Source organism: Fukomys damarensis, unplaced genomic scaffold, assembly GCF_012274545.1.
Source record: "Fukomys damarensis isolate Sample0158 unplaced genomic scaffold, DMR_v1.0_HiC HiC_scaffold_38, whole genome shotgun sequence".
Lineage (NCBI taxonomy): Eukaryota > Metazoa > Chordata > Mammalia > Rodentia > Bathyergidae > Fukomys > Fukomys damarensis.
This window is the reverse complement of record NW_022900950.1, coordinates 17,771,581-17,790,904: the sequence shown is the minus strand read 5'-3', so window position 1 is coordinate 17,790,904 and position 19,324 is coordinate 17,771,581. Positions and strand designations below refer to the sequence as shown.

Here is a 19,324-nt window from a genome sequence, read left to right as displayed (position 1 = left end):
CCTGCAGAATAAAGAGCTAAGAACTGGCTTGAATACGTGAGGAAATATGTAAACAATAAGGAAGCTTGGTTCTTCATTTGTGGAGAAGTAAATACCAAATAGATAAAAGAAGAAGAAAAATAATGCACTTGGAAGTGCTGCATTGAAATTGGAGGAATCAGCATAAATCCAATGTTTTGAAGATATTAAGTAGATAGACATAGAAATAAAATACAGGTATGGGTGGACATTTATACATTTTTCCTAGTTCTGCCTGATCACACAAATATAAATGAACACAAACCAAAAGTGATGAGCATATCTAGTTTCCATTCTTGGTTTCTAAATATTCTTCCCTCCACTAAAAGGAACCAGGCTCCTTGGCAAAATGAATGATTCCAGGGCTGGGGCATGAAAACTACAAGACATGCCTCAAACATTTTGATAAGGCAAAAACTGACAACACACTGAAAAGGCCGTGAGGGTGTATCACAAACACACAGGAGTCAGCAAATCTGATATCATCTGAACACCAAAAATAAGATAATCATCATAATTCATTAAATAGAAAGGTATGTTCCCATACTGACAATGGAGAAGGTAAAATTCTTCCTTATAGTAAAATGTCCGATAATAAATACAGAAGATATGGTGGGAGTTAGGAAACCAGTGGATGATCTAACTGATACCATTGTAATAAATAAATTTAACACAGTGAATACTAGGGTAAACTTACCACATGTGTTCCTTGATAAGATATACCAAGATCTGTGGCATAATGAAAAATGCATTTGTTCTTTGTCACAAGTTTCTGGCACAGACCTCCTAAAATTTAGAGAATTTCTGAGTGACAAGAGGGAATTTTGATATCTATGAAAAGGTCCCCCCAACACACCTATATTCATGCTGATGAGATGGTTTATCTAAGGGGTGAAGAGGGTAGAGCCTTAGGAAGCTCTAGGATGGGCTGGGCAGGTGAGTTAAAGGGCTAAAACTGTGGGTCCAAACACCAGTGTTTGGGGAGCTAAAAAGGCTCCAGCCACCAACGGTCAATGATTTAATCAATCCTGACTACTTAGCAAAACCTCAATAACAACTCAGAAAATGAGGTTGAGAGAACTTTTGGGGTGCTGAAGCTACGAGGGTCAGGTGTTCTGGAGAGAGCCAGGAAGCTCAGTGTCCCAGGTCCACACACTTTGTCTTGGGCATCTCTTCTATTTGGCTGTTTTTGAAGCTATAACAAAATTGAGACTGCAAAGATAGAGCCTTCCTGGTTTCTGAGAGTCTTTTTATCATACTACTGACTTTGAGGGATGTCATGGGCACACCTAAACTGCAGTCAGCCTGGAAGAAGAGTCATCTTGGGGGTTCCTGTAAGGAATGTGGAGAGCTGGGAATTTCCATGGGTACCCTGCGGATCCCCTTTGGAGTTGGTGTCTGAAGATAGGGCAGTCTTGTGGGACTGAGCTTAACCTGTGGGTCTGTGCTGGCTCCCAGATCAAAACTGAACTGGGTTATGAACACCTAGCTGGTGCTAGAGAATTTGTTGTTTGAAAAAATCAAACAACATGAACATTAATATCTGTGGCAATGTTCCTAAAAAGGTTTAGTTTAAATTTATTTATGAAGGACATTCCACAAAATAACTAGCCTATTAGCTCTAAAAATGTCCAAAGTCAAGAAAGATGAAGAAATGCTGAGATACAGTTCCAGTTTGAAAAGAAACTAAAAAGACATGACAAGATTGTGCAATATATATATGTAATCCTGGATTAGATCCCAGATCACAAGGAAAAATAACATGTAAATAGTACCAATAAACAATGGAAAAAAATGTTATTTATTAATGGGACAATTGGCAAAATTTTTGCTCTGGACCATTAAAAGTATTGTATCAAATTAGAGAAGAGCACAGAATTCCCTGGTTTTGATTAATTTTATCATGAGTCATGTAAGAGAATATTCTTATTAAGAAACATACAATAGGGCTGGGGATTTAGCTCAGTGGTTCTGGTGACTGCCTTGCAAGTTCAAGGACCCGAGTTAGATCCTCCAGGGACCAAAAACAAACAAACAAACAAACAAACAAACAGAAACATACAATAAAATAATAAAACATATTTCTTATTATATTGTTCAAAAATAAGTGTATATTACTTATGCTTATTACAAAGTGAGAGAGAGGAAATGATAAAGCAAATGGGCCAAAAAAACAAGTAGAAATCCAAAAGGGTATATGAAAATTTCTTATACTTGAAAGCCTTGCAAATTTTCTGTGAATTTCAAAGAACTGCAGAAGAAAAAGAAACATAAAGAATGAAATAACATGTAGGACTTGCAAATTTGATGGCTCATTTTCTCCCACAAAACAGTATTTTTATGATGTATAAAAGCAATTTGAACACTGAACAGATATGGCTGCTCCCGAAATGTGTTCCTTAGGGCACAATTAAACACCATGAGACTTTAATAGATTTACCTAAGTTAAAACAGTTGCCAGTTTCCTTTTTGCTTACCAAATTTATTTTGCAAATAATTTTATTCATTAGCAATTCACTTGAGTGAGTTCATATTACTTTGGAAAAGTATCTTGATAAAAACACTTGAGTAGAAAAGGAAACCTGCAGGGTGAGAGAAGGTGAAGATTTCTTTCTCCGGAGAAATGATGAAGGGAAGGCTAGAAGCACAGGCTACATGCTGAAAGCCTTCCAGGAAATGTGACCATTTCTTGAGAACCTCTGTTCTCTCCAGAAATCCAGGAGCCCAAGGACGGCCTACCTGGAGGCAACTGAGTCTGAGTTCTGCATCCCCGTTAAGGAGGATGTTTTGACAACATAAATCTTTGAGACAGGAATTCTTGGGGAGGCTTAAGACTTTCTCCTTAGGACATGGAAAGAAGGTCTTCAAGGCAATGCTTCATAGGCATTGCGTGATAACTTGTTTCTCATAGGAGAAAAACACCAAATTATTACTTCAACACCTTCTTATATATTAGTATTTTTATCTTCTTATTAGGAAGTATTTAATTGTCTTATTGTTATTAATAAGGTCCCTGGAACATTTAAGAAGTTGCACAATCAATAGATGCAGGTGATATGTGATGCTTTAATATACAGGCAGCATTTACCAACCAACCCTTTAATGGTATTTGTGGTCCAACAGAACCACTGGTCAAAGTTGTGGGTGTTGTTTTGCAATTTAAGTATGCTATGAATGTTGTTATTAGAAATAAAATAATTGTATTTTCAACTTTGTGTCAATTTATTCAACTTATAATCAATTTATTTCTAATATTATGTTTTTATCCATTTTCTGCTTGAATCTGAGCATTATACTATTTCATAGCCAACTCTTCCATGTTTTCCATGACTATATGACAGCCTTTAAAATATTCTGTAGTCAAACAATTTTAAGAAATAAATGGTGAAAGTTTAAATAAGACATTTTCACAGAATGACTACTTTCATAATACACGAGACAGTATTTTGATGATGCAAATTGTGAGGCCGAATTCTCCATTAGCCAACAGAATTCTCCTGCTAATACCAATGTACATGACATCATAATGTAAGTCAGATTGTAGATCAGCTCCCAGAACTTGTAATGAAATTATTAGACATGAATGAATTTGCAAGACCACTATAAATACAGATCAGGGGACCATGGTGAGGTGGTAACAAGAGGAATTCACCGGCTAAGGCTCCACTCCGGTATCAGTGTAAATCAAGGACTCTTGGCTGTTTAGGTGCTGGTACAAGAATTAAACATCATTAATTGCAAAACAAAAAATACGTTGTCAAAACTTTAAAGATGCTAAGTAGGTTAAATAAAATCTGTGGCATTGCAGAACTGTCAGGCCCGGAGACACATAGGACCATGCAAACAAATGAACGCTTTCTTAGCAAAGCTGAAGAATATTTATTGTCCTACTGTACTTGGGACTATAGTGCCATTGAAAAGTGGAAACCCAGCTGTCATCTAAGACAGGAAGGGAATTCTGCAAATTTGGCAGCAGTCCTTCAGCTGTGTCCTTAATACCCCTGTTGGAGTCGGCTACGGTGTGACGTTACTAAAGGGCTCAAAGAAGTCATGGAGACAGCTCCATGAAAGCTGGTACATTTTTCACAGAAAATCAAAACTGAAAAAACTGTTAATTTTGAACAGGTTCTGAAAAAGTATCTCAGGATTTAGCCTATCTGAACTATCATACCTTGAATCCCAGGCCCCTTAGTATTCTGTACCAGCAGCATTATTCAGTCATCCATTTGAAAACCCAAGTCATCTTTGATCTCTCTTTACCCCTTTCTTCTACCTCCGATTAGCTGTCAAGTTAGTACCTTGAATCCCAGGCCCTTAGTATTCTGTACCAGCAGCATTATTCAGTCATCCATTTCAAAACCCAAGTCATCTTTGATCTCTCTTTACCCCTTTCTTCTACCTCCGATTAGCTGTCAAGTTCAGCAGATTCTAATTCAACTGAAACCCACTCCCGCCTTGTGATCTTTCAGGCCACAGTGCAGTTTGGGTCCTCAGTTTCTCATACTCCGGTTGTTAAAATAACCTTCTATCCTCCTAGCTTCTAGCATTTTTCTAATTCCTTTTATGATTAGAAAGATGAAAACTTATCCATCAAAGGCAGAGTTTCAATCATACTGGTCCCCCTTTCAAAACATCTTCAATTATTATTCTGGGCTGAGTTACAGCTGGCTTAGCCTGGCATCTGAGACCCCAGTACATTCCTGGCCATGCACCCATGGCTCCTCCAGGTCTGCTCTAACTCTGACACTTACATTTGCATGGTCCACCTTCCCTGTCTCCTTTTCACACCACCAGCTCTAACAATCAAAGCCCATATACTTCCCAGCATCTGTGTCAAGCCTTGCATCCTAGAAGATACCTTTCTCAAGCTACTGGACTGGACGTCATATTCTGCTTCTCAAACTGGACCACACTTTCCTTGCCACCTATTACAATCTGCCAGAAAGTTGAAATATCTGCTAGAAATTCTATTTATCTATGGCATCAACTATTATTTTCACCCAACAAATATGTATTAAGACCTCTCTGCCAGGCACCCTAATAGGCCCCTGGAATAGAGAACATAGCAATTAAGCCTCTTCAACTTACATAAAGCAAACCAGAATTAACAACGACTCTTCAAAGGGCACTGTGAAGTAGGGAGATAGCACAACTCCTCTGTCAAGGCACTAGAAACTACTTCACAAACACATAAAGTATCATTTCATTAAGACGCTTAGCTTAGCAGTTACAATTCTAACAATAAAAGAGATTATTTTAAATGGAAAATTTGAAACACGTAAGAGCGTAATCTTTAAATCATAATTAAAATCCTGTGCATAGCTGTAGAAAAAGTAAAGTAGGATCTTTCCACTGAAATATTTCAGTGCAAAATTTTCCATTTCCAAAAAAAAAAAAAAAAAAAAAAAAAAGACCTACAAGTTTATTTGTTTAAAAACTAAAGGAAATAGAAGATGGGTTGAAAGAAAATCAGACTTTCGCATCCATGGGGATGAATGAATATGGTTTACTGAATGAAGATGATGAAGAGAATGAATGAATAAAAAGAGATTATGGGATTGTTTAGAGTTTTTTGACAGTTTTGGAGCCTATCATTTTAGAATCTCAGTAAAATTGTCTTTCATTGTGATTAAGTAAATAAACATGGTAAGATTTCCCTCAGGCTCATATCCTTGATTGAACTCCCAGAAAAGAAACTGGAATTTAAAGGATGAAAGAGTTCTTACTATACATTTAATTTTTAAATGCATATAAAAGTTATCACATTGCACTTCAAACATCCCCTCCATTCACAACTGTGGTCCAATGCTCCAGGCATTCTCCTCCCTACTGCCTGCCTCAAGTCCCTACTTACCTCATATGCATCTCTGATGTTCAAGGGCTCACCAAATGCTGCCACATGTCCCACGATGCCTTTGTTCCACTCCAAACGGATACAGTTATTTGAAGCCTCTTCCAGAGTTGAACCTTCAGCAACATCAAAGAGGCGGCTGACAAGAAATTTATCATTGGAGCTGTCCTCACAAACAAGGAATAAGGAATAACGGTCAGCGGCAATGAGTCCATGGATATGCAAGAAAATTTTGTGGCATAAGGCTGTGACATCCAAATGACTAGAGATATCTTTCACTAATTCCAAGAGTCTTGAGCACTGGTCCCCTTCGTCATTATCAAACCTCGGAGGGGTTAGAGGCATCTGTTCCTTCTTTTCTGAGTCAGAAAGGAAGCTCACAGTTCCCTCAGAATCTTTGACAACGATGGGTCTGAGAGGGCGGTCAAATTCTGAGGCAGAGATCTTCCTGGTTGGTGTTCCAGGGGCACTGGTATCTGCCCGAGGACTCTGCTGTGAAGGGCAGGAGCAAAACTCGGCTTGGCTTCGGGTGCCTTCCTTGCACACTGGGATGGTGTGAACTCTCTCAGAAAACCATGCATTGACCATTTCTCTACAGAACAGAACATGCAGACAATTAGGTATTTGAAGAGGAAGGCTAGGAGCCCTGAAAGCCACTAAATGTCATCTGTGCCCAGTCATAGTCACTCTTCTTAAGTTCTCAGCTATAGGAAAAGTTGATACTCCCTCTTTGGGTGTCAAGTAGGCAATATCTAACACATTTTAAAATTCACCTGTCCTTTGTTCCACAGAGTGTACACATGTGGCAAAGGAGGTACAAGGATATTTACTCTGAGAGTGTTTTCTACAATAAAGATAAGCAGCAGCCTAATGGCACCCATAGAAAGCTAACACATTTATAGAGCACATTTATATAGTGGAACATCAGGCTGATGTCAAACAGTGACTATACGTACCTGTATAAACCTCCACAGGGACTTAAATGAAGCTTAGCAGTAGTGGTATGTGCTTAGCATGTACAAATTCCTGGGTTCATGTGAACATGTATGACATAAAGGTAAAAAGTAGAAGATGGGATTCAAGAAATCTGGTTGGTAGTTCTGACCAATCATTTCTACGGCCTAGGGTAGGATCTCTATTTTCCATTCTCTTCCTTGACAATTGGTATTTTTAAAGGTATATACTAAAAAAAAAAAATCATCATTTTGTCTAAACTTGTTGAGGCAAATATTAACAATCCTACTTTCTAAATTATGGAGCTAACTTAAATGGCTGACTCAAACCCATTCTACTATTCAATGGCAAAACCAGAAATCAAATTCAGGTTTCCTATTCCAGATACCATGGCCTATAACGAGTACAAAAGTTCTCAGAGGATCGGTGGTTGTCATGAAGAAGGCACTCCACAAATCTAGTTGAATTTGCTAATCAAAATCAAATTCAAGAAGAAAAGGCATAAAATGAATATCACTCACAATAAAACATTCTTTAATTTAATCCTTTGTATCAGATCACAAAGAATGGAACACTATTACACTGAGGTAAAAACACTATTTCAAAGGATTCAGAGAACAAAGATTTTTGAGAATAGTATCCTTTAAAAAAAATTAACTACATTCCATTATGTCTGTTTCTTTAGAAAAAGGTCATGTTTTATATATTTAAAGCAATGCCCTGAAAGGAATGTACAATGAATGTGTTTGATAGAAGAGACATTCTAATAGTTGCCAGATTTAGCAAATAAAAATGCAGGACACTGGCTGAAATCAAGTTTCAGATAAACAATGAATAATTTTTTTATTAAAAATTAAATCTGAAATTCAAATATAACTGGATGTCCTGTGTTTTGTCTGGCAACTCCTGTCATTCTATATTGTTTTTTCTTAACTGAAATAGTTGGTAAATAGACAACAGAGTGCTATGCAGAATACCAATGAGTTTCAGGCTCTCCTATTACTAATTTCATTACTGTAAGAGTTCAAAGGACAACCACACGATGATCCCACATACAATAATTAGACTTTTTAAAAGTTCTTAGATTAATAGTTTAATGTAAAACTAGAGCATACTATTTCCTTAAATCAAGCTCTTTTACTTTACTTTCAAAACCATACCATATAATATATTCCAGTGGGGGAAGGAGTGGTTGCAAAAGTCTTTATCATGTAGTTAATTGTGCAGTCATCAATTGCCAATGATTCTTGGGATTGTAAAGCTCTGAGGTGCTGTTTTTAGCTATGAGTTCTGGGTTCTAATTTCAGCCTTTGTTATTAATGACATGTGTGACTACTGACAAGCAAGTTTCTTCCTTTGAGTTGCAATTTCATCCTTGATAAAAAGGCAAAATACTATTAGTTCTGACCTCTTTATTAAGTGTGTTACTGTCTTCAGCACGGTATAAATTCAAGAATAACAAACTAGCAAGCAGAGGATAACTATAGCTTCTTCAGCTACAGCACTACACAGATTTGACATTGAACAACCACAACTTCCCTGGGGTTCATTTTCTGTGAAGGCCAAGTTCTTCCACAGTAAAGTAGGCTGCAGTATTAACAGGCCATTAAGACCCCCTCAACAGCTTATGTCATCAACAGGCCAAGGAGGAGGTGGCTCTTGGGTCAGACAACTCACATGCCCTCTTTCTGCCCCTCAACTTCCTCTTTGTGAAGCAGAGGGGAAAATCTCTGACTCCTTTTGTCCCAGAATAGGGCTGATGTACAAGATAAATTACATTTTAAAATCTCCTTAGAAGCTAAAATCGAATTGAAGAAGTGTAGGCATAAAGAGAATATGACCAGTGTATGTCAGATCGTACTGTCACCTACCACTTGGTACTCATTCCAATAGTGATGATAGGAGAGCCTGGGTAAGGAGAAAACATCATTCATTTCTTCATGTTCCCAGTGTGCAAGCCCACAGGCAGATGGGGACTACAAGATTTCTGGGTATAGATGACCTACATACATCATAAACACTCAAGTAACTTGGCTGAAGCAGATAGTTTAGGATGGCAACTCCACTAAGTTTTTCCTTTAAAGAGTTTAAATTACACCCTAACCATCTAAGTGAAAAGAATGAAACAAAAACAAGATCCACTGAGGTGTTTTTATTCTTTGCTACAAGGACTAATAATTTAGTGTTTAACTTTCATGTATAACCTTGTCTTCGCTGAATGCTCTGAAAACTGCTTCAAGTCTTTTAGCTGATTCAACTTTTACAAGGTTGTTAATGAAAGACAACAGATCCTACGTGCTGAAAGAAAGTCTGGGTCAAGGGAAAGGCAATGAGAATGGATGCCAACAAGATCCTGATGCTGAACATCTATCTCATCCACATCTTTTCCTCTCCTTACCAAAATGTGTTACTATCCTCTAGTCATTTACTTCCTAGCTTATTTTATGACACAAAGAAATTCTTACCTCATAAGCAAATTCTACTGTACCTCTGTTTTAAATGGTAAATTTAGTTTTGTTTTTCAACTTTTACAAGGTCTTAAAATCACTGGAGAAACCATGAAGTGTACCCGAACCAGTGTTAGGAGTGATTCTGCTAGCACCAACGTGGATACCACTTGTTGTGCACACTGGTATATCCCAAAGATGATGTTCAAGCTAAGGAACTCTTTCCCATCCTGAACGCCAAATGATCTTCACTTGTTAGATGACAGGAAGTAAAGCCAAGTGGAAGCTGTCAAAAACATGGGCTACAAGTTCTTATCATAAAAGTGATTTAAATTTTAAATCTTCCATTTTTTAAATCAATGAATCCAATCAGAAATATATTATCCTAATATTCTACTTTAGGGAAGACGCTTGTACCTCAAATTGCTCATGCATTAATGACTTAATATAAAAATCAGCTTCAGTGAGATGATGTTTAACGCATTTTGATTTCACAAGGCTGCCACAGCACCAACAAGTAGTACCCTTAAAGATGACACTGCAATGTGGACAGGGAAGAGGGGAAAACAAGAGTTCATGCAGAAGTCTGGCTCCTGCAGCTGCCATGTGCTCGTGTCAGAGACTCTGGGTCTTCAGTATGTGGAGGGGTGGATCAATTCACTTGTAACTAATCAAACAAAAGAGCAAAGAATTCTAGGGGATAGAAAGCTTAGAAGATGAGTTGTCATCAATTTTCACAATAGCTTTTAGGAACAACTTTACTTTAGCAAAGTTACATATGTGGCAGAAATAAAATGCTACATACTTCATTCTACATATCCTATGTGTCTCTCCATTTTTAAGGTATATGAAAAGTGATAGCATTCTTAAAATGATAGACTCAATCAAGCTAGTGATTAAATTAACTGGTGTCAAGCTAGTATCGCTTTTTAATGGGTTTTAGGTAGCTGTACTTGTGAGATTGAGAATGCTTCCTCTTATATTATCTAAACATTTAATAAATTGGTTTTTAATATTCTTCAAAAACAATGAGAGGTCACACATACTGTGTGAATAATCCAAACTTCTCCTACTTTCCAATTTCTCATTTTCACTGGATTATTATTTCATCACAGGAAAGAAAATTACAATTTACAGTTTGTGTTTTAGAATTTCTTACTAGACTGCTCAGAGCTTCTTCCAAATGACTACTATCTGAAAGTATTAAATGGAAACACTAACTGCAAACCTTGTCGATATAACACAGGGAAGAAAGCTCTCACACAGAATTTCAAATATGACTCTGTAGCAAAAAGAATACACACACATACACACACTCACAAACACACATACACCTCTGCGTCCTTATGGGACCATGTGGCAATAACTTTGCTTTTCATCAAAGTCAAACTACTCACTCATTTTACGTAATGAGTCTTGAAAAGACCAAAATATTTCAAAATACATAATCAATATACCAGATGTTTTATAAGGAAAAAATAATTAAAATTCTGATATAAATCTAATAACCTTCATGAGTTAAATTAGATAAAATTAGATAATTAGATGAAACCTTCTTATGGAGCAACTAGTTTAATGTGTCTTGTACTTTTGCCCAAAATAATATATCAAATGATAAAAAATTGTTTGAAAATATACTGTACTTAGGATATTTTCTTCTAATACTAAAAATATAATTGTAATAGCTTGGTACCTACATTTTTAGCTAGTCTATTTTAAAATGTCATTTGAGATTTCCTACTTTTTATATTCTAAAATTGCATATGGAAACTAAACTCACTTGGGCAAAGTCTCCAGACACATCATTAAGTAATGTGTGAGCACATTAAGAGGCCTGAAGAGAAACTTTAACCTCTTCTGAGTTACATTCCTTGTGGCATTAAATCTATGAGTTTTCGCTTTGCTTTCATTAAGACTGACTCAACCTCAGTATAGTGTGGCGCCTCATAGGGCCTTTGATGGGACAGACTTAGCCTTCAACCCGAGACCACTTCTTTCTAAGAATAGGACATTAAATACATTATTTATTTTCTCTGGAAAATGGAAAGAATGACATTTATCTCATAGTGTTCTTAAGAAGATTAAAGAAAATGGTGCATATTAAATGATAACATGAAGGCTCATCTACAGTATTTAATATGTGACAGCTATTTTCAGTTGAATGTGGAATGTGGTATATTTTTAAAGTTGATTAGCTTTCTTAAATAAAGAGAACCTTTTCAATGGGCTTAAACAGAATGACTAGATAGATATTAGTGATGCTTAATTTTCAGGCATATTTTTAAAAAAAAAATTACAGAAACCCTTGTACAAAAAAAAGTTGGTTCAATTTTTTAAAAATTAAAACTGAATACTGACATTTAGAAATGGGAAGAAAGGAGCTAAAGGTGTAGGGAAGGTGGGATGTGTAGGGGAAGGGTAATAAGGGAAAAGAAAAAAATGTGAGATTTTAAAGATGGAAATAAAGTGTTTGTAGATGGGGAGGGGGAGAGGGGGTGAAGGGAGGGCAGGGGTAAGGGGAAAAAATGAGAACCAAGACCTGTCATGTAGAGGTACAAGATCCCAACAATGAATGTAACTGTACTTTATCCCTAAAATGTACCAATAAACTCAATTAAAGCTAAAAAAAAAAACAAAAAACAAATCAAAAACAAACAAAAAAATTAAAACTGAAAAAGAAATGGACTTTCCAGATTAACAACTCTAGTTGTATGTGACAGAATTTTCTGATTTCTACATAAATATTAGGAAATAACATTTAGCCAAGCAAAGTCAATGTAAGAATGTAACATTTTTTCAGTACTACTTAGAAATTATTTTCAAGAAATTCACTCAGGGATCCCCCAAACATCAAAGATGCAACTAACAACAAATACAAGAATATATAAAATAATTATCCATGATAAAAAGTAAAAGCAACATTTTATAATAACAGTAATAATAAATTCTAAACTGGAGCATGCTTTCAATATTTGATATAACAATGCTTAACCCTCTGCTAGAGTTCATTTGAAGACTAGAGTTGGCCTGGCTAGTTCTTACCCAAAAGGGGGCTGATCTGGGAAAACTCTAAAAGGAGGGTGTCACCACTTCTGGGCTCGAGGATGGATGGTCAAGGCACAATCACAGGAGTAGTAACTTTCCGGAGAGATTTCCAGGGTGTTTCAAACAAAACAAGAACAAGTTGTAGGCCTGAATAGCCCATAAAACACAAGCACTTTCATGTAAATAAGTATCCTACTAAAATGTTATCCCTTTTTACTTTCTTTTCGATGTTTTTTTCATCAATCTTCTGATTTAATCACTAATTCCTGAATTACAAAGAATGAATTAAATATTCTGCCTGGAAAGAATGGTTTCATGAAAATCTTCTAAAATTATCTGTAGGAAAAATACAAAAATAACTTGCATGAAACATAATATTGGATATTCTTTCCTATTCTTGGATCCTTACTTTATACAGTTTTACTTATGCTGTTTGCATAATTTGACCTAGATCCACTAGTTAAATTTGGAAAAATACAAGAATGAAACTATTCAATTTGAGAAGCTGATACTTTGCTGTCTAATGAGAATCAAGAACTGTTAGAGCTGAGGGAGATTTTTAAGTTCATTTATGAAGCTCTCTGTCTTAATTATTTACCTGGCCTCAACTCTCACCTTAAAGGTTATTAACTTGAACCAATCACAAAGTTCTTTAGCAGTCAAGCAGAGAACGAAATCTTAGAGTCTAAGCTCCCATTCTAATTTCCTTTCCAGTATGTTACACAAGTCCAGACGATGATACAAATTCATCTAAAATATGAGACACTAAAAATTATTGGAATAGGGAATGATTATACAAGTTTGTGATTATAATTTAGGTGCTAACATTCTCAGTATAGAAATGGTAAACTACTAAAAATATCACTACTAAAGCAAGATAAGCAAATATACATTATGTCTTACAATTCTCTTAGGAATGCTCTGAAGTAAATGTCATCATCTCCATTTTACAGAAAGTAGATAATGCACCTAAAGTCATTCTCTTTGGTAGTTCTGGGGTTGATAACTAAGCCTGTCCTATCTAAAACTCTTAAGTAGCATAAATAAAGATGAATTTTAAAGGTTTCATAACAGTGGCTCCCAACCACGTAATACAGCAAACCCTGGAGGGCTATTTGGAAATGTGTGGGAACACATACGCTTTCACAGTCCTGGGGGCACTCCTAGCATTTAGTGTCTGAGGTCCAGGGATTTTAAATGGCCTGAAATTCACCAGACAATTTCTCTCCACAAAAGATGCCATATCTTCTTTTAGAACCATGGTTTAGATGAATAAAAGATTAATTGACTATAATGGGTTGAAACAGAATGAGAGATCTGGGGTACTTCCACGAGACCTTCAATAATCTCTACTCCCAGTAATTCACTTGGGTCTGACATGGTAAAGAAATCAATGCTCCGCTTAATATTATGTAGTATTTCCAACTCTTCTCTAGCTGTAAAAATATCTCAGACTTTTACTGGGATCAAACATAAACAAAATGAAAAATCACTTCATACAGTTTTGTATTTATAGTTTGAGAATTGGAAGGGACATAATGTTTTGCCATTTTTCTTGCATTCACAACCCCAAGATAAGAAAGATGTTGCTTGAAGGAAAACCTACTGCATCTGAAAGAAAACATAATTACTGCAATCTATGCGATAAATATGTAAATTGATTTGCTTTGCAGTTTAGATATAGGAGACTGGACTAGATTAGGTTTTCTCCATCCAAAATCCCTTCAATCAAGTATGTTTGAAGTAATGCCCTGTGGGCTGGGATTTAGTTCAGTGGCACTCTGCCTGCCTCAAAGGCACAAGGTCCTGAGTTTGATCCCCCCTCACAGAAAAAAAAAAGTGAATAAAGTAATGCCCTGCAATTTTAGTGTGCAGGTTTACATTTGTGTTAATGAGAAAATAAAGGAGGTAATTTTATTATGTAAACATGCTTCCAAACTAAGTCAAAGCCTCAAAGCTGAAAGCTGATTTGGTATGCTATCGGAAGGATTGTTCAGGGAGCTCAGGAGAGAAGTGAGTCATCACAGGGCAACTGTGGCAAAGGCTGTCTGACCCCACTTGACTGTTCATTGGAGAAGTAGGGCCATATTTACTGCACAGGGATGATTTAATGAATGCTGCAAATTTGCATCTGGCTGTAGTTTTATCATTTTTTTCATAATGAAAATTTGTTATTACAGTTGCATAAATGCTATAATTACAATTAAATCATGCCCACTTTTATTTACTCTCCTTTTAAGAATTCTACATTCAACTAAGATTAAATAAAAGGCAGTCAATGCTAGACTCGGCAGTATTTGCAAGTTCTGGGTCCTCTCACATCACTTTCTCTAGGGGACTGGTCCCCCTCTACACACAAACGCACATCCCAGAAGATAGAGCACTCTAGAGGTGACCTATCTGAACAAAGTAGACAATCCTACTTTCCTGGGTCTGGCTCAGAGCAGACAAATGACACAAGCAAGGCCAATGCAATTTGGGGAGGACAGATATGAATAAGAAGATACTTCTCTAATATCAGAAATTTAAAACTCACATAAACTTATCAAGAAGAATCTTTTCCAGCACACAAAGTATGCAGAAATACATATCTTTATAAGAGGATTTTAAAAAGCTTATAAGAATATCAAAATGATTCTTAGGAACTTAAGACTTGGTCTTTTATTTTTCCCTGCTTAAACACTAGGATGCAATAAATATAAATTTTTCCTATTCAGAGAAAATTAATAAAGCACTTACATTGTAAAAAACATACATAATTCAAAACAAGATGAGACTATCAAGTCAGTAAATAAGACCACAGAGTTTACTAGCAAATGAATGATTCACATGGAAAGACTTTCTTCAATTTTTATTCCTAGGTATGGGACACTTTTTCCTGTGAGATACTTCCAAGTCACATCCATCAGCTATAACACCAGTCAAGAGAATTCACATGTGTGCAGCTAAACTAATTTCACAGGAAGTCCTGCAAAGTCCATTGGCTGGTCTGCATCCTATATTCAGAAATTAGCCATTTTCTAACCTTCCACTATCAATCAAGTCAATGATTTTATTTAATTGTCCTGGAGTCCTGATTAAAGAATTTTCATCCTAGAAAGAGGTTTTTATCTCACCATCATTTCTGAGAAATATATATATATATATATATAAGGAGAATTAGTGTATATATATATATGCATATATCATATATATATATATATGTATATATATCACCACTTATAGGATTAATAAATGATTAGGCTGAAATGATTAGGCATTTCAGGTATAAACTAATAAATGCTATACAGTTCTCTTTAGTTGTTCCAATTTCAAAAGAAATAATTTCTGAGCATTATTAAAAAGGAGTAGGGGAAGTGGGAAGGGTAGGGGAAAGAAAAGGAATAAATGGAAACAAAGTCTTTGTAAATAGGGGAGGGTAGAGGGGGTGAAAGAAGGGCAGGGGAATGGGGAAAAGTAAGAAGCAAGACACAGTATGTAAAGGTACAAGATTCCAAGGATGAATGTAACTGTACTGTATCCCTAAAATGTACCAATAAACTTAATGAGAAAAAAAAAAGTTTGAGCAAAGCTGTACACTTGTGTTTTCAAATCTAAAGAAACAGGTACATCTTGGTAAGATACATTCTCTGCAAGTAGATAAGGAGTTAAAGTACAAACTATACATTGTGGAAAATGTTTCAAATAGTCTAAAAGAAATATTAGAGATGAGAGTTAAATAATCCATTTAGATGAAATTTTTGCTTAGCATAATCAAGATACTGAAGCACTGCCTCATCTTGAAGTGCTGAGGACATAATCTCATGAAAATATAGGCAAGTAGGTCGTCACATCACAAACTGAAAAAAAGAGCCACTCAATTTTACCAGAAGCTTAGTTAAGTTTGTGTTACACTAAGCAAACCAGTTTCCTTCAGGATATCCATTTCACTAATTGCTATTTGTTCAATCCACCACAGTATTAGGAATCAGGATCATGTAATTCAGGCCCTAAAATGAGTCTGAGTTTAGAACTTTGAAAATACCAGTTAGAAGAGCAATGAGAACCAACATTTAAAGGCTTCTATGTAATCTTCTAGGCAGAAAGTATTCAACCCACAAGCATTCTTTAAAGACACTAAAAAGCAACTTAGGGCTGGCTATGAGGAACCTAGTTACAAACAACACAAGGAAAAGGGGCCATTATTGCACCAATATTACCATCGTAAAATATTATAAATAATATCAAAGTCAGGCTGGGCCAAGGTTCCAGTTTTATTATTTTCAATATCAGCCATCGCTTAACAAAATATTCTTAACACATCATTTGTTTGAACATTGTGAAAAAGTTTATATTTTCATATAATTATAGAACTAATATTTTTAAAGAATGGAGCACAATATTTATTTTATATTCATCATCTGAATTAATGTAAACACCTTCCAAATATAAATACTACAGCTTTTAGAAAAGAGAAAAGAATGACAAAGGAAAAAGAAAGAATCCCAAACACAGGAACTGGAAATAATTCATTTGGCACAGCTTTGCAGTGTCAAATAGAAAATCTATCAGAGAACGCTACATGGAAGTGTGTAAAACTTGTTTCTGAACTTTGATCCAACCTGTCATAAAACTTGCCTCATTTAATATCTCCCATTTTCATTATTTTTTGCATGGTACAAAACAAGGAGATAGACAAATACGTCACCTCTTCAATACTAAATGACCTGAAACATCATCCACAATCACAGAGCTGATTAGGAACTAATGAAAGGTAACATTATTCTAATATCCTGTCAAGAATAACAACAGCTGTTAAGTAGCATTAGCACCAGGAAAGCTTCATCTGGAAATGCATGCATATTACAGCCCTCAATTAACACAGTATCTCAGGCCTACAAGACTGCAAGTTGTCTAGAATGGAGAGGATGAGAGTACCCCTTCCCATATATTTTACTAGATCTAAATTAACTTCCATGCCAATAGTTTGTGTCTGAATTGTTCAGTTGTTCACACAAGCAGGTTTTGATTACTAAAAAGCACCTATTTATATACTGTAAGCTATAATTTTTGATGAGGTGCTTAGCTTGTATTTGAAGATAAATATAAGAAGCAAAACTGCATAGCTGTTTTTAAATTCAATTGAAACTTGCAGGTGTTCAAGAATTTAGGAAGGCCAGAACCTTTATTTTGTTCAAAGACTACCATTAAAAGCAAACCATTTAGTCTGGGGATAGGACAGAGAGGCATGTGTGAATGTCAAATGACAACAATTAAACCATGTGGAAATAGTTCTAGCAGCAGTCAGACTGCTGATGGAGATGAAAAAAATGAATGAATCTAAATTTATTTTAAATCTTAAAGCATTCCACATGCCTCCATAGAACTATTCTATTTCATGGATTTCCTCAATCACATGCAGTATTCATTTTATACTTAGAAAGCATAAGAAAGTGATGTTGAGCTTCTAATTAAAAAAGAAACTTGGTTGTAAAGTTAAAATATATGCAGTACATTTTTTTACCAATATAATATGAACCACACTGAGCTTAGCAGTTTGGCGTTTTTACAATCAACTGATGTCAATTTCTTATTCTTATTTTAAAAGTCTCCAGTTAATGCCACTAACTATAAAGCCAAACTGGAATTGTATTTCATAAAAAACCTCTCGTTGTACAAAAATTCTTAGACTATACTCTTTACACTGACAACTCTCAGCATTTTATAACTCTTAAAATTGAAGGCCTGCACTACCCTCGTGTATTTTACACTTTCGTTTTCCAACTTATACTACACACAACTACTCACTTGACAACTTACACTCCACACAACTACTCACTTGACACAACGTGCAGCGCCTACGCACACACACAGACACAAAGTGTTCAGCTCATAGCCAACATCAATTCTACTATAAAAACCCTAACTAAAAAATAGTTTGGAGTCATGATTAAATTTTACGGTGAACAATAACATTTCAAAAACTGCGATTTTAATCCTGTGCTCTTTGGGAGAAACTGCAATGGAGAAAGAAATGTAACAACTCTTCCGGTTTATTTTCTAATAATATGCTGCTACACTTTCAAAGTTTTGGTAGGCTCAGTGAAGTGTTCTTACCAATGACTCGTTTTACACTACCACCAAATCATCCCAAACTTACGTTTTCAAAGAGGGAAAACAAAGAAAGGGACGTTTATGTTAACTAGACAAACTAACTTTATTCCTTTATCTGTTAATTATCTACCTAAGGAACACCTCCAACACACACTAGAAAACCAGCCTAGTTCTCCCGCCCGTTCGTTCTCTGAGTTGGAACTCAATGGGGGCAGAGAGGTGGAAATGTGCAGAGTGAAAGCCCTAGGTACCTACTGCCTGGAGTAGCAGGTGACCCGAAAACTGTTGACTGAGGTAGCAATCAATAATTCTAGATCCATAGGGCCCTAGTACCTCACTCCAAACTCGCAGAAAAGTTTAAAAAGAAACCACGTCCCTTTGCTGAGTTAGCCTCTGACCCTCCAGATTTAGGATTTTGAAGAAGACTGGGAAAAGAGATTTCAAAGGAAAGCTAGATCTTTAAACAAAAGAATGTAAGATTTGTCCCGGAGCCGTCGCTTTCGTCAAAAAAGAAAATGGAAAAACCAAACAAAAAACTCAAAGGGATTAAATTCGCAATTCGGAATGTTCATTAGAAAAACCAGATTAAAAGGGCCCAATCTAAAATCCCAAGAAATACAGCTACAAGACCCTAAGGAAAAACAGTCACACAGTCAATGAGGCATCTCCCCGCCAGCGCGACCCAGGTGCCACCTCCCAGCACCGGGTCCTCCCGCGCCACCAGGGAAAGTGGGGAGGGAAGTGCTGAATAAAGTACCTCGTTTTGTCTCCAAAGGGCAACATAGCAAACGTGGGAAGTTTGCTTCCCAACTCCGCCGATCCTGGACTCCAGGAGGCTCCGTGGGGCCGACGACGCGCCCAGGTGAGGCCAGGGATGGGAGCCGGCTCCCCTAGGGCCCCCGCGGCCAAGCCGCCA

The 19,324-nt window shown here is 36.3% G+C and overlaps 1 protein-coding gene across 3 annotated transcripts in view; it reads right to left on the bottom strand.

Moving 5' to 3' along the window:
- Window positions 1–19,324, bottom strand: part of Pde5a (phosphodiesterase 5A) — a 118,604-nt gene that overhangs the window by 98,066 nt on the left and 1,214 nt on the right. For 2 of the 3 annotated variants that reach the window (XM_010610820.3, XM_010610836.3), the window contains exon 2: window positions 5,873–6,461. In XM_010610820.3, the coding sequence (XP_010609122.1) occupies window positions 5,873–6,461 (589 nt within the window). Of the gene's footprint in view, window positions 1–5,872; window positions 6,462–19,165; window positions 19,319–19,324 lie in introns of those variants that run through there. The other variant, XM_010610828.3, reaches the window with a different exon arrangement.